At 36.1% G+C, this 16,064-nt stretch overlaps 1 protein-coding gene across 4 annotated transcripts in view; it reads left to right on the top strand.

The window, feature by feature from the left end:
- Window positions 1-16,064, top strand: part of LOC121735071 (uncharacterized protein CG43867) — a 377,036-nt gene that overhangs the window by 94,237 nt on the left and 266,735 nt on the right. For all 4 annotated transcript variants that reach the window (XM_042125747.1, XM_042125746.1, XM_042125748.1 and 1 more), the window contains exon 4: window positions 1,546-1,690. In XM_042125747.1, coding sequence (XP_041981681.1) covers window positions 1,546-1,690 — 145 coding nt within the window. The remainder of the gene's footprint in view (window positions 1-1,545; window positions 1,691-16,064) is intronic.

The raw sequence follows: 16,064 nt of genomic DNA, 5'->3' as shown, positions 1-16,064 counted from the left end.
CATTGCAAGATGAGGAGCTATGATGTCAATAACAGATTTAATAATTTTTGTAGACATTCCCCAGAGATCAGTAGTATTTTTGACATTCAGCAATTTAAATGCATCAACAATGTCTCTGGGGTTAATTTCCCTAAACTTAAAATTGACATCACATTCCTTTACATTGTCTCTGAGTAGCTTTTCAGCAGCTTCAGGTGAGGAATTTAGATTTTTGGTAGTTGAGACCGGAATGTCAGCAAAAAATCTTTTTATTATCAAAATATAGTTCAAAATCTGTGTCACGACAGGTGACGTTTCTAGTCTCATCAGATATAACCTTCCATGTAGTTTTAATTTTATTTTTAGCATTTTTAATTTTATTTTTTATATATAGAGCCTTAGCTGCTTTACAAAATTTTCTGAAGGTTTTAGAATAGTTTTTAACATATACTTTAAATGCTTCACTACTGTTGCAAGACCTTTCATCATACAATTTATATAATTTTTGCCTACTTATCTTAATTCCTCTAGTTGCCCATTCAATAAATTTACTTTTTTTAATGCCGTTTCTAACTGTTTTAGAAGTAAATATTGTATTAAATTGAGTTCTTATTACCTTAAACAATTTATTGAAAGCTTCATCAGAGCTATGTGACCTATCCAATAACTCAGTATTTAATTTTAATTTACTTCTAAATTGCTCAATACGTTTTGTGGTCACAGGATTATACACAAGATTTTTCTTTGCATTACTATCACATTTGATATTAAAGGAAGCTATTTGTCCACAGTGATCAGAACTTAAATAATTAATTATTTCTTTTTTATCTGGAACAAGATTTGTAAATATATTGTCAATACAAGTAGCAGTAGTCTCACAGACTCTTGTAGGTTCATGAAACAAACTAAAAAGGTTATATGATTTGAATAAAGATGTGAATCTAACAGTAGTGGAGTTTAAATCTAATAAATTAATGTTAAAATCATCACATATAATAACTTTTTTGTTAGATGCACAAATTTTTGTTAAAATTTGTTCCATTGTTTGCTCAAAAGATTCATATAACCCTGATGGAGGCCTATATACGCCCACAATTATAAGATGATTCAGCTCTATGCAGGCCACCTCTATTATTCGTTCAGTAGAGAGACTCACAATATCTTTACGTTCCTTAAATTTAAAGTCGTTTCTAATTAAAATCAAAGAGCCGCCTCTAATGGCATTTTCTCTACTGAACGAACTTGCTATCTGGTGATCATTGAAATTGAAAATGAGTTCGTGTGATCTGAACCAATGTTCTGATATACACATAATGTCAATGTTAAATTCCTTTAAAAATAACTCAATTTCAAGTTCTTTACCTACCATACCTTGTAAATTCTGATGCACCAGATTAATTAAATTATAATTTTTTGGATTTTTTAAATTGTTGGTAGGATTTTGGACATTTAAACTTAATTCATTACTGCAATAGACATCCTCCATTGTCTTATTAAATAAATTAGTTATATAATAAATTAGTGTCGCCTACTCCTTTGCCTTTACGATGATTTTTCTTCTTCCAGGCCGTTCGCTCGCCTGGACCCCCTGGGGGACCTGGACGCTGGAGCGGGGGCGGTGAACTGGCAGGAGCGGTGTCTCGAGCTGCAGCTGGAGCTACACAGGAGCAGACACCAGGGCGCCAGGGTGCGGGACATGCTGCGGGATAAGGTAGGATTAGTTGTAAGACTAAGTTGAGTGTGCTCCTAAACCATAACAATATACTGGCCAGCTGCAGGCTGCAGCAGATTAAGCTTAGCTCCTCTTAAGTCCCTACGTAAGTTACCCCCTTTTTTTTTTTGATGCGCAGGAAGGAATTCCTTTATGGGTGCCCCGGGTTGGGGATGTGCCTCAATTAAGCTGAAGCACCCCGGGGGTATGTGGGACTCCCGACGAGAAACGTCGGGCTTACCCACTAAAACAAACGGTTTGCCTTCAGCCGTATACGGAGGGATGTCATGGATCAGTCTAACACAGGACTCCCTCCAAGACCGGCCGGTCTACCTCATAAGACTTCCACCAAAGAGAGTAACCCTAGCCGATATTAGTGTAGGGATGTGGATGATAATATAGTTACAAGAAGTAGCTTTATAAGTTATAGAAACATAAAACACCATGCTAGTACTGATCTTTGGGCAGTGGGCACACGTGACCAACAGTAGCGTGGTGTTCCTAATTTTGACGGCGAAGTGACTGAGATATTAGATCGCATGGGATAGCTTAGAAACTCAACAAAGGCCGCGAATTTGAAAGCCCAGGTTAGAGCAACGAAAATGGAACTGTGGAGTTACATAATATAGTTGACAATCCATTATACGAATTGAAAAGATATTATGTATTTTATTCAGGCGCGGTCCGAAGGGGGGGGGGGGGGGGGTCACAGGGGACATTATCCCCCCAAAATCTAAGTAAAATTGAAAAATCTCAAAATTTTGCCAAAGACTAAAAGGAAATTTCTATCTCCCTAACCACCACTTCGCCCGACCTTAAACAGCTGCTGTGAACCTAGAACCGTCGGAGGGCGCAGATAAAAAAAAATAATTGTGTAGTGACTACTGAGTGACCCCCCCCCCCCCAAAAATTTCAGGCTGCGACCGCGCCTGATTTTATTATTTGTTTTTTCTAGTCTTTAATCATAGAATATACTTCGAACGTACTTTCGGATACACTATATTCTTAGACCATTCTAATAGTGATTTCCTTCCAGCAGCTATATTTAATTATTTTAGGCTACCTATGTTAGAGACCAAGCCGAAAATTGGAACAATAGTCGTTCAAAATTATCAAACGGCAAAATGAACGAGCACTATAATGGTCCTGTCTGTATGGTAACTGTCAGGAAATTCCAGTCTTTCTCTGTTATATACGCATAACTATAACTATAGCCATTACAAACCAGGAATAACATTCAAAAGTGGAGTAATAACATTAAGAAGCGTCGAAGTTGGTCGCGGCATCTGCGCTTAATGGGCGCGGGTTCAATTCCGGGGGACATTACTCACGGAGTTTTTGCGGAGTGCGTGATCGATGGACGATTCATTTTTCATATTGTGGACTATTTATAGCATTTTACTGGGAGTGGAAGGCACGAAAATGTATGAGACAGTATGAAACTTTATGACAAAAGCTAAAAATTTCATACAAAAAGTATTGACACAAGATAAAAATTGTTTTGAACATTTTAACATAATCGTTAAATGTCACATGACGTAAGTTTTGCAGGACGTAAACGTCAATTCAGATTGAGATAATTTCTTGTAAATGTTAAGAATTGTTAAAAATTTCAACGGAATATCATTGTTATAGCATACACTTACGTAAAATTTATAAATGGCATTTTTAGACGCCTCCAATATGATCCTAATTTAATGGTGACTCCACTACAATGTTATTAACTGTCAGTGTCATAGGGATCAAGGTTCGCCGCGCCGAGTATAAGTACATTTTTCCGGGATAAAAAGTATCCAAATTTCAGCAAAATCTGTTTAGCGATTTGGGTGTGTAGAGGTGATCGATAGACAGACAGATACACTTTCGCATTTATAATATTTGTATGGATAAATTTAACGTCTAACTTGAATACTAGAATTGGCGCTTATCATTAAGCACAGGCGATCTCAGGGCCTCCGGGAACAATATAGTAGATTTCATTACCATAATAAAATCATAAAGGCATAGCACACGCCCCGCGCACCCGACCGGGACTAATCCTCCGATATCCCATAAAAACCTTCCATCCTGAAAACTAACCTGATTAGGTTACATAGGAACCTTCTGCGAAATTGCAGAATTTTGTTTTTTTTTATGCTAAAGGGCCAAAGTGAATTTTTAAAGTGGAAATGTCTGTGTCGTGAAATCTTTCGTGGATGATGGATAAAAAATGTGAAACTCGCGTCGAGCCATGTGATCTGAACGAGAATTCGTAAGACGGAAGGAGAGTATCTAATATCTATCTTACAAATTTTATACAGCGCTGCACAAAATGTCTGCCTGCTCTGCTCTTTAGCGTAAGGAGGTAAACTGTAATCACAGACATAGATATTGCTCTATGTCTGTGACTATAATAAAGATCTGTATAGGATCGAAACAGCGTACCTATTGGCAAAAAATGGTAACTAAAATTAATCGACGCCAAACATTGTAAGAAGTTACTGAAACCTAACTTAACTTAACAACTTTATTGCACCCCGAATTTTACTTTCAGCTTTACCCACTTTTATTAAAATTTCGAAACTTGCTGTAAGTGTACAAATATTTAAAATTTCACATTGTTTGGAGTGTCATTTTAAAAGTTTGTCAAAATATAAAAGCAAGTCGAAAGCTAAACAGTGATCGTTTGAATGCCGACTAACGATGGCAGTTCCAACTTTTAATTGAGCGCAGTGAAGTTGCCCACTGTAGGGGCCAATTTGCGAACTCAAACAACTGTCAACTCGCAATTCGCCGCTCACTTAATTGTGGTCAATCGAACTTTTTAACTTTTAGAACGTCATTATTTTTAATTATTTTAATTTAGCCATATTTGATGCTGTTCTCAGTTCCATACTATTGTTATAAATGTGGATAATATGTTTGTCGTTGCCACTTCACTCTATTATGGGCTCATACCTTCGATCACATAATAACTATAATATTATGATCGAAATGAGAATATTTGCATTGTATCACAAAAAAAATGCGAATCCTACTTCCTACTAATATTATGAAGGTGAAAGTTTGTTTGGATGTATGGATGTGTGGATGTATGGATGTTTGTTACTCTTTCACGCAAAAACTACTGAACGGATTTTAATGAAACTCTACAATAATATAGCTTATACATCAGAATAGCACATAGGCTACAATTTTAACCGACTTTCAAAATGGGAGGTGCTATGTTCATTTTCTTATATTCAACGATTACTCCGCCGTTTGTTAACCGATTTTCAAAATTTTTCTTTTGGTATGTAGGGTATCATCCCAATTTGGTATTATATTCACAAAAGTGGTGATCTGATGAAGGATCCATAAGTAATCGAGGGAACTCCTCAAAACTTAGAGGGAAACATGTGGTGACTTCGGTTTTCGTGAGAAGTATTCTAAACATATGCTACCAACAAGTAAGATTTTGCACCCAGATATACCTCGTATACCGTGGTTCGGAAGGTGCTGAGAGAACTCCTGATTCTTTATAGATACAAGTTTGGGAGTTTCGTCGTTGTTTTAAGAACAGAAAGCATATGCTCCTATGCAAATTACATTTATCATCATCATCATCATCATCATCACTACCATATTATACCATTTCATAGTCTTTTAGATCGAGACTCAAGTTTGTCAAGCGATAATTAAAAAAAATCTATACCTACCTAATATTATAAACCTGAAGAGTATGTTTGCTTGAACGCGTCAATCTCAGGAACTACAGGTCCGATTTAAAAACTTATGTAATTGTTAGATAGATCATTTATCGAGTAAGACTATAGGCTATATTATATTATCACGCTAAGACTAATACGACCGAAGAAACTCAGGAAAATGTGGGAAAAACGGGGGAAATATTTTTTATGGGAAAATGTACGGTTTCTGTAAAATTCCTAATTTACGCGGGCGAAGCCGCGCGGGACGTCTAGTTATATTATGTTTGCCGCATTTGAACCGCTAAACCGATTTAGTGGAATAGTATACAGAAACAGACTTGGAATAGTTTTCACAGAATAATATACGATTTCAGATATAATAATTTCTGCACAGTTGCCGTAACATCTATTTCTAGTTTAAAACGATTCAAACTGCCATATTTATCTTTGTATGCAAGTTGAAATCTTATTTTTCTCACTTTAGGTGTTATTCAACAAGATGAATTGTTGTGAAGAACATTCAATTTCCCGGTAAGTAGAGACCGGAGTAGGCACCTGGGATGTGTACAGGTTTCCGAGTAACTTCGTATGATAAACGATTTCTGTTGTGCGATCTTTCCACGGTATGGAGGCTTTATCACAGGGTTTTTTTAGCATTTCTTTGAATAGATAATACTTGAGTGAGAATAAATAGAAACAGCGTTGCTTAGACAAATCAAAAAAAAAATAGAATATCAATATTTTTAATTTTCAAAAAAAATATATGTAAAAATATAATTGATTTTTTTGTTACATGATAAGTATATAAATTTTTAGCGTACTTACATGCGTAACCGCACCGTTTTGGCCACGTGGCCGGTTTAATTGAAACCAGGAATCCAGGCATTACGCAGGAGTAATTTAACGGTGCCCAAGAGTGTGCGCAGTACACAAACCGGACGGACGTACGACCGACACGACTGGTCAGAGATCAGGCTCAGGGCCGACATGGCCATTTTTTTCATAAAGGTACCATTGTTTTGCAGGAAGAAGACTAAAACTATATTACGTACTAAGGTTGTATTGAAAGTTGATTCGGGTAACATAATATTATCACAGTCGTTAATATTCGCAGCTAGTTTTCCTGAAATACAAAATATCTCGTTCAAATATGTAATTCAAACTATTGATCAAAACAAGCATAAGTTTACACAAGTCGGATGTATTTAGAGTGGGGAATTCTCGCAGGGCCATACATCAGCCCATAGGCTGTATATCAATCCGACAAAAATAACAGCCTATCAGATAGTTTAGCCGAACTAATATTATCGCACATGATTTGTGATGTTTAGATAACGTGTTTATTTTGATCATGATCAGCGTTTTAATATTTAAGAGTTTTATAATTTTTTGTTTAGACTTGATTTGACTTTACTAAGAATTATACAATTGCAATGATCACATTTAAATAAGTACTAATACTTATTTAAATACGATCATTGCAATTGTATAATTCTTAGTAAAGTAACATCAGAAGAATTGATTCATATACAAATGGCACCTATTTTTTTGGTTGCGTTTTGTCTAGTCAATTTTATTCTTGATCAAAGGCTGGACTTGCCTTGCTTGGACTTGAATCTGACTATGAATCAATGTCTCTGAGATTACCTAAGAGTATTACCCAATCTACCCATATTTCATGCACTAACATGGTACCTAGCTATACCGTTTTCACTAGCACGCGCTATAGGCACGGTAGCAATATTTTCGTGAGCGAATGGGATGTGATTTAGCTATGGGTCAGTGTACTTACCAGAAAGTGACCACAGGAAAATGTTTTTCATAACTATTTTTTACCATGGTTTACCTTAGTTTCTGTTACAATAATTCGTAGTTTCATTAAAAAAATCCACATTAAGGTAATTTAAGGGATTTCAAGTAAATATTAACATAAAAATAGCTGAAACCTGCTGAACAAAACGGAAATGGAAGGTAATAGAGAATGTTCAGCGGCGCTCGACACATTGAGTGTGCGAAGTCGGTGCTATAGAGATACTGCAAATGGAAGTGTGTCCATCGCTTCATAACGTAAGGCGGAACGCACATCAGTAGAAATACCGAAGAATTATTAAATACTAGATGTCCCGCGCGGCTTCGCCCGCGTAAATTAGGAATTTTACAGAAACCGAACATTTTCCCATAAAAAATATTTCCCCCGTTTTTCCCACATTTTCCTGAGTTTCTTCGGTCGTATTAGTCTTAGCGTGATAATATAATATAGCCTATAGTCTTACTCGATAAATGGTCTATCTAACACTGAGATAAGTTTTTAAATCGGACCTGTAGTTCGTGAGATTGACGCGTTCAAGCAAACATACTCTTCAGGTTTATAATATTAGGTCGATTTTTTTTAATTATCGCTTGACAAACTCGAGTTTCGATCTAAAAGACTATGAAATGGTATAATATGGTAGTGATGATGATGATGATGATGATGAATGTAATTTGCATAGTAGCATATGCTTTCTGTTCTTAAAACAACGCCGAAACTCCCAAACTTGTATCAATAAGGAATCAGGAGTTCTCTCAGCACCTTCCGAACCACGGTATACTAGGTATATCTCGGTGCAAAATCTTACTTGTTGGTAGCATATGCTTAGAATACTTCTCACGAAACCGAAGTCACCACATGTTTCCCTATAAGTTTTGAGGAGTTCCCTCGATTACTTATGGATCCTTCATCAGATCACCACTTTTGTGAATATAATACCAAATTGGGATGATACCCTATATACCAAAAGAAAAAATTTGAAAATCGGTTAACAAACGGCGGAGTAATCGTTGAATATAAGAAAACAAACATGACACCTACCCCATTTTGAAAGTCGGTTAAAATGTATTATTGTATTTTTCTGATGTATAAGCAGAGGAGCTGGGGAACAAAAGCGGACTTGTCCACTGTACTCGAATTTTTCATTTTTATTTTTTTGCACTCTTTAAGCTCATATCTATCGAACCCCGGAGTATTGTGTATTAAAAGCGGTCCGATCTTAGAGAAAAAAATTGTTAAAAATGATGATTTCGTTCAAAAGCGGACTTGTCCTGTTAGAAATTTATTAAAATTCTAAGGGATTTTTTCTCCAATCAAAACCGGACAAAAACGTAAGGAGAATTGCCGTTAATACGAAAAATGTCAAACAAAACCGGACCAGTCTAAAAAAAATCATTGTTTTTTTGTTATGATATCCCTAAATCAGTTGTGGCAACACTGCTAAATTAAAAAAAAGATAATCAGCTGTGTGACGGTCATTGCTTTCGTAATTTTGAGAAGAATTTTCCTAGAAAACCGACAAAATTATGGACGGAATCGAAGAAATAGTGGCCAATATAAATGATATGCAAAGAGAATAATAATAGAAAGAAAGTCAACCATCATCCAAACAGAAACTCCTAGTCAATCTCAACAATCAACACGAAGAAGTCAGGGCCGTAGTCGTGGCAGAGCACGTGGCCGAGGCACTGCAAACATACGAAGAGATCCTACTGCACGTTTAAATCACGTAAACTTTGGTGTGAAAGTCTTAAACACCTATTATGGAGATGAATCATCAGAAAATGCTGTATCATTGTTAAAAATGACAAAAAACCATCCGAGTTTACTACAAAGATTTTCAATGGTTAATGAACTAAAACCAAACAAGAAAAAAGATGTTGAAACACTCTTAAAGAAACAATTCGGAGATAATTGGATGGATAATCAAGAGCTTGATTGGTTTAAAAACAATATATTCCATACCTCACCAGTGGCAATTGCTGAAACAAGTCAAATAAATGACGAAGACGACGACCACAGTGACGATTGTGACTGTTGCGAACCAGATGTGGGAGAGTTCATATAATTTTTAAATAAAAAAATACAATAATAGAATCTAGTTTTCTTTCATAACCGGACATGTCCATAACTCTTTCAATCATAACCGGAGTTGTCCACCTTTTGTAATCAAAACCGGACTTGTCCATTACAAAAAAATAAAAAAAAATTGAAAACGCATAGTTTTATGACCAACAAGCAGGCTATTAGTTATGTTGTATTAAATACTAATTATACTGAAATGCACAAAATTACAGCCCATATGCATATACCTATTTCAGTTTTTTTGCTCTAGTGTAAAATTTGATTAATTGGACAAGTCCGCTTTTGTTCCCCAGCTCCTCAGCTATATTATTGTAAAGTTTCATTAAAATCCGTTCAGTAGTTTTTGCGTGAAAGAGTAACAAACATCCATACATCCACACATCCACACATACACACATCCACACATCCATACATCCAAACAAACTTTCGCCTTTATAATATTAGTAGGAAATAGTAGGAAATATTAGTAGGATTAATGTTAAAAACGGTACTGAAATTACAGCTTGATATGTGTTGTATATTATGTTGCAACTTGCAGTCATCCGGTAGTAAAATAGCAAATTCAACCTGACGACGATGCGACCTGACATAATCTGTTAGTAGGTAGGTATGTCTATTTTTCTGGATGTCATGAACTCAACTAATGTAATGTATTTTTTTTTTGAAAATTAAGTGCCTATACGTATAATATAATATATAAAATTCTCGTGTCACAATGTTAGTTACCGTACTCCTCCGAAACTTCTTTACTGATTTTTATCAAATTTTATATGCATATTCAGTGGGTCTGAGAATCGGCTATTGGCTACTTTTTATATTGATAAGTGCATTTGTTGAATAAATAATAGTAAATTATTACAACTCGAGACTGACGGCGACCATTGTTTGTGCGACGGGATAGCGATGGACGTTGCCATGGTGCCATACTTATTTAGTCACTTAATAATAATATCCAGGGCGAAATACTTTATATGGCAAAACAATGTTTGCCGGGACAGCTAGTAATATATAAATTTATATCCTATTTAATAATTGGTATCTCAAAATAAGCCTGTTGCTTACATATTTTTCATTTATAACTTGGTAACGATAACATCGAAATGCTATCCCGAAATTCACAGGTGGTTTTTTTTTATTTTTATGAAATAAGGGGGCAAACGAGCAAACGGCTCACCTGATGGAAATCAACTTCCGTCGCCCATGGACACTCGCAGCATTAGAAGAGCTGCAGGTGCGTTGCCGGCCTTTTAAGAGGATTCCACACCGCCATTTTTTCCATACAAACGTTGTCCCCTGTTTCCTCCCTGGATAATGCTAGTAGAGTTATAATTTTTTTCCTGAATATCTACGGCCACTAATACAATGTCCCTATGTTTTCTTTTTTTTCATAATTTAATTATTAAATAAGATATGAACGTTCAAAAACCTAAAAAAATGGCCAGATTTTCCGCTGTGTTCAAACGTCCAGAAAACAGATTTGGCTAGATTATACAAAAAAAAGCAAAACATAGGAACACAGCTCAAGCCTTTTTTTAATCTTTAATGAAAAAAGTACTTAAATCGGTAAAGTTTTGGAGAAGGAATCAGGGGACAACGAATTGTTAATTTTCTGGATTTTCTGCAGTTGTCTCTATCGCGTTCTGCGGTATAGGCTTGAGGTAAGGGAGACAGCTATAGATATTACACGTACTTTTTTTTCATTTCTCTAGCCCCTGGTGTATCCTCTTAAGAGGGAATAGGGTAATAGGGGATGGTAGGGATGGGAAGGGAAGGGAATAGGGGAGGGTAGGGAAAGGAATAGGGTAGGGGATTGGGCCTCCGGTAAACTCACTCACTCGGCTAAAACGTAGTGATTATATTCTCTTTGCACTCGGCGAAACACAGCGCAAGCGGTGTTTCACGCCGGTTTTCTGTGACAACGTGGTATTTCTCCGGTCGAGCCGGCCCATTCGTGCCGAAGCATGGCTCTCCCACGTCTAAAGTTAGTGGTTTTCTAACTTTTTTAAAGTTATGAGTTTCTCTAAGCGTAGATATATGTTTCTCGCAACTTTGATCGGTGGTAAATTCGTTATTGTGCGGTAATCGTACATTTCTCCGCCATAAAAAAAACTATCCTGTGCTCTTTCCCGAGACTGAAAGTTTCTACACGTGTACTAATAAGAGAGAATAAGAGAGTTTGTCTGTTACACAGTAACAAACAGACAATCTCTCTTAATTAATGTTAGTTTTCTTCTTCTTCTCCTTCCTATTTAATGGCAAGGCCTTTGTTGACGGAGCTGCACTTCTCCGTTCTCCGCCAGCACTTTCAGTTCTCTATAATATGACATGACATGACATTATCATAGTAGACTAACATAGTTTTTTTCCTGATCTGCCAAAATTTAAAAATCTTTTCTTAAATTTTGGAAGACTCTTATGAGATGGCCTATAATTTTAATGTTAGTACCGAACATACATTTTTTCTGAAAATATTCTCAGGAAATTCCAGTGTGCGTCCTTCGTAGCTCGCTATCGGACCGTTCAGTTCGACTCTAACAATAACATCGCGGCCATTTTGTGTCACTACCTCAAATATTATAGGCGTTGTATAATATCGACCTTAGGCAAACGACATAAGGGCCATTATTATAGAGCCCCAGGTAATATAACGCACTTCTTGTTTATTCGTATGCTGACGTTTGTTCAACATTTTCGCTCTTTGCAAAAACAATGGTAGAAAGTTTGACACTGGAAAGAGGAAATGTTTTTAAAACGGGGCATATTTTTGAGTGAAATTGTTAGCACTTTGCCTGCGACATAAAAATGTTATTGTGTTTTGTCAGTATCTTAATATATATATTTCTTGTGTGCGTGTGTATGTGACTGAACTCCTCCTAAACGACTGGACCAATTTTGATGAAATTTTTTGTGTGTGTTCGTGGAGATTCGAGAATGGTTTAGATTTACAGTTTGGTCTACTGGAAAATGTTTTTTCAATTAATTTCTTATTTATAAGGAGTTGTTGATTTTGGAATGTTTTACATTAGATCCGGATGGACGTTGCCATGGTGACATAATTATTTAGTCACTGCAATAATAATATGGGCGAAATAAGTACTTTATATGGCAAAACAACGTTTGCCGGAACAGCTAGTAATATTATAATTTATTACACTCGGCTTTTTACGTGTTAACTCACGTTTGAGTCAAATCATGGATTAAAACGTAAAAGTTTTTCTGCCAAAAGTCAAAACCTAATTGTCTTGCCAATGACAAGAGCCACACCATGTATTCAGACGTTTTTTCTATAACTATATTGAAAAAAAGGGAATTTAATCTACATAGATTATGCCATTCCCATCACATTCCCATAGGTACATACAATTATTAGAAAATATATGATATTATTACACTAAGTATTAAGTAACATTAATTCTGCGTTTTATGTTTAATTCTACTAGTTTGTATAGCATCTTCTTATTCAGACGTTAAAGTTAATGTTACAATTTTTTATCCCTGTCTTTCAAGACACTTTTCCATTGTATTCTATCGAGAAATTTTCATGCCATTTTCATCAAAACATTGCATAATTATGTCTAAATATACAACTACTATAAAAAGTGAACACGTTATTTATTTTTTCAAAAGTAGGAGAGAGCTTTTGTGATGCAAAAACCTCCACCCTTTTATCTTGTAAGAACTGTATGTTAATTAAATACTTAGGAATATAATATTATTATTATGATATTTTTGTTAAAATGCTCCTACGTATGTCAATATTTTAAATTAGAGATGTGCCGACTAGTCGGTAAAGCCGACTATCCGGCCACTTTTGTAGTCGGCGACTAGTCGGCGAATAGTCGGCACTCGGCAAAAAGCGCCGACTATCCGGCTTATTACTTTTTTAATTTTTGCTATAATTATTGAAATTACGGTATAGAAAAACCTTGATAATTTATAATGTGTTCATATCACACTTCATAAGTATTACACATTTTAAAATTAAATGAAGTGTTTCTGAAGTTACTTGTATAGTAAAAAGTATTTTTCATAAGCCTTACACATTTTAAAATTAAATTAAGTGTTTCTGGAGTTACTTGTATAAAATATATAAAAAAATATTTTTAGTATAGTTTTTACTTTTTTAACAACAAATTAGGTATGTATTATTAGATCAAGAGTACATGTAAGTATATGAAATATTTCCTCAAAACCATTATTTGTATCATTAATAAAAGTAACGTACGCGAAGTAAACATAACACGATAAACGATCCGACACCTTACCCGCGAATCAGCAGTAAAAACGTGGTACAGAAACATCCGAAACCATGATCCTTGGCCGACTAGTCGGACGATTAGTCGGCTTCTTGCAGCCGACTAATCGGCTAGTCCGCCAAAGTCATGATCGGCACATCTCTATTTTAAATCTTTATAGTTTTTCAATGAAATAGTTTTCTCGGAGAAAGGGTCGCGACCTACCGGTTGAAAAATACTGGTGTAGACTAAAAATGCTGGCTATATTGACGGCTCGACATAACTCGCGTTGCTAGCAGGACCAATATTCCGAAAATTCGTATACCATACGCATGTTCCCACAACCATTGACCAAAATATCCTACCTTTTCCAAAGCCATATTTCAATTGCCTAAAATATTTGATGCTATCAAACGATTAAATGGCCAGCTTTTTCGAATAGCGTTTTTTTGGAATAAAAGTATATTCGATAGAAAAAAAACTATTTGATAAAAAATGTATTGGAAAAATCTTCTCGATAAAAACATATTGACTGCTAACAGCGTTACAATTTCGTTTTGAAATGGATGAAATGTATTTGATTTGTTATGAAAAAGGTTTTTACAAGTATTTGCACATCAGTGATTGATGTTCAATCAGAGTTTTTACTGATTTATTTATATTTGTTTGGGTTAGTTCGTATGATATATCTTTCGAGCAATTATATTTTTCTTCTAGCCCTCACCCATTGAAACCAAGACGGCTACGCAGGGAGGCGCTGCTTTATCGATGTTCAAGTTTGTAGGCTTATAGTCCATCCAACTCATGGGTCATAATATTCTTAGGCTGCCTTCACATCCGCGCGGCTCGTTTTAGTATAGAAGTCGCGCGGCTGCCGCACTACTCGCGACTGCAGGCATGTGAAGGCAGATTAACATGTATAATAATAATAAAAATAATAAATTTATTTATTTCTCACCACATAATATTAAAATACAGAAAGTAGGTACATAATTATAGACACAAAGTAGTATGATTATAGATAATTGTAGATAAAGTAGTATATAATTGTAGACACAAATAGCTCGACAAATAGCACATTCTCGAGGTTTCATGTGGGAGACTGGTGCCTAAACTGGGCGTGAGCCTGTATTTCAGGACACCAGGCCTCTGTCCCAGATTAAGAAGCTCTACAAAAGAATGATTACGTTTAGAAGCAGATGTTCCAGTTTTAGATTACATAAGAAAAAATATTTTTAAAGGTAGTGATGGTGAAGTCAGGTTAGTATGAATATTGTGTAGTATATAAGATGTAAAGAAGGTGTGTGTGCGTGCGTGCGTGTGTGTATGTGTGTGTGTGTGTTTGTGTGTGCATATGGTGTGTGTGTGTATGTGAGGTGTGTATGATGTATGACAAATGGTTGACCTGAAAAGGATTGAATTAGTTTCAACCATAACCATTTTGCTGCTAAAATATCTTCATAGTCCATACAAAATATATCCAAATAAGTTCACTAGTATAAGTGTGAAGAAGTAACATTGAACGAAAAGCTTTGTATTCGCAATATTAGCATGTACTATCAGAGAAGTTGATTCCTAGTAAAGACATAGATCTGTGATTCCTAGATTTCCTTGGCAGATGGCGGAACTAAGTAATTTGGTCGCGTCACTTCAAACCCATCCGACCGATCACAGCTAACATTGAATTGACATAAGCCGACCAATTCAATCAATTTCCAAAAAATCAATTTCCTCGATGATACCAGCAACTTGTTTACTACATCGCATTAAAACTATATTTGTTCTCAATTTAAACCTACAATCAATGTACCGAATAGATATTTAGTTACATGTGAATAGCCCTACAAGTCAAGCTACACCGCAGGCAGGGCTGGCGAACACCGGACCGCTTAATTACCGCTCTAAATGCCTTTTCGATAACCCTACGAGATTCTAATTGTAAAGAGTTGTAAATAAACACCCTTAGAGATCCACACTATGCAGAAGTTATGGAGTGAGATAATACTCTTATGGATAAAAAGGAGATGATTTAGACGTGGGAGAGCCATGCTTCGGCACAAATGGGCCGGCTCGACCGGAGAAATACCACGTTCTCACAGAAAACCTACGTGAAACAGCGCTTGCGCTGTGTTTCGCCGAGTGAGTGAGTTTACCGGAGGCCCAATCCCCTGCCCTATTCCCTTCCCTACGCTACCCTATTCCCTTCTCTTCCCATCCCTACCGTCCCCTATTACCCTCTTCCCTCTTAAAGGGCCGGCAACGCACCTGCAGCTCTTCTAATGCTGCGAGTGTCCATGGGCGACGGAAGTTGCTTTCCATCAGGTGACCCGTTTGCTCGTTTGCCCCTTTATTTCATTTCAAAAAATTATATAGCATATTGTAAAGTAGTCTGTACCATAGATTTATGCATACTCATTATGAAAATAGTTGACAGTAACTGCCGCACTCAGAGACAAACAATATTTATTAACCCCCGATAAAAAAGAGGGGTGTTATAAGTTTGACGTGTCTGTCTGTCGGTCTGTCTGTCTATCTGTCTGTCTGTCTGTCTGTCTGTCTGTGGCATCGTAGCATCC

This window comes from Aricia agestis, chromosome 16 (assembly GCF_905147365.1).
Source record: "Aricia agestis chromosome 16, ilAriAges1.1, whole genome shotgun sequence".
Lineage (NCBI taxonomy): Eukaryota > Metazoa > Arthropoda > Insecta > Lepidoptera > Lycaenidae > Aricia > Aricia agestis.
Note: the sequence above shows the minus strand (reverse complement) of the source record. Positions and strands in the feature narration are given on the sequence as shown.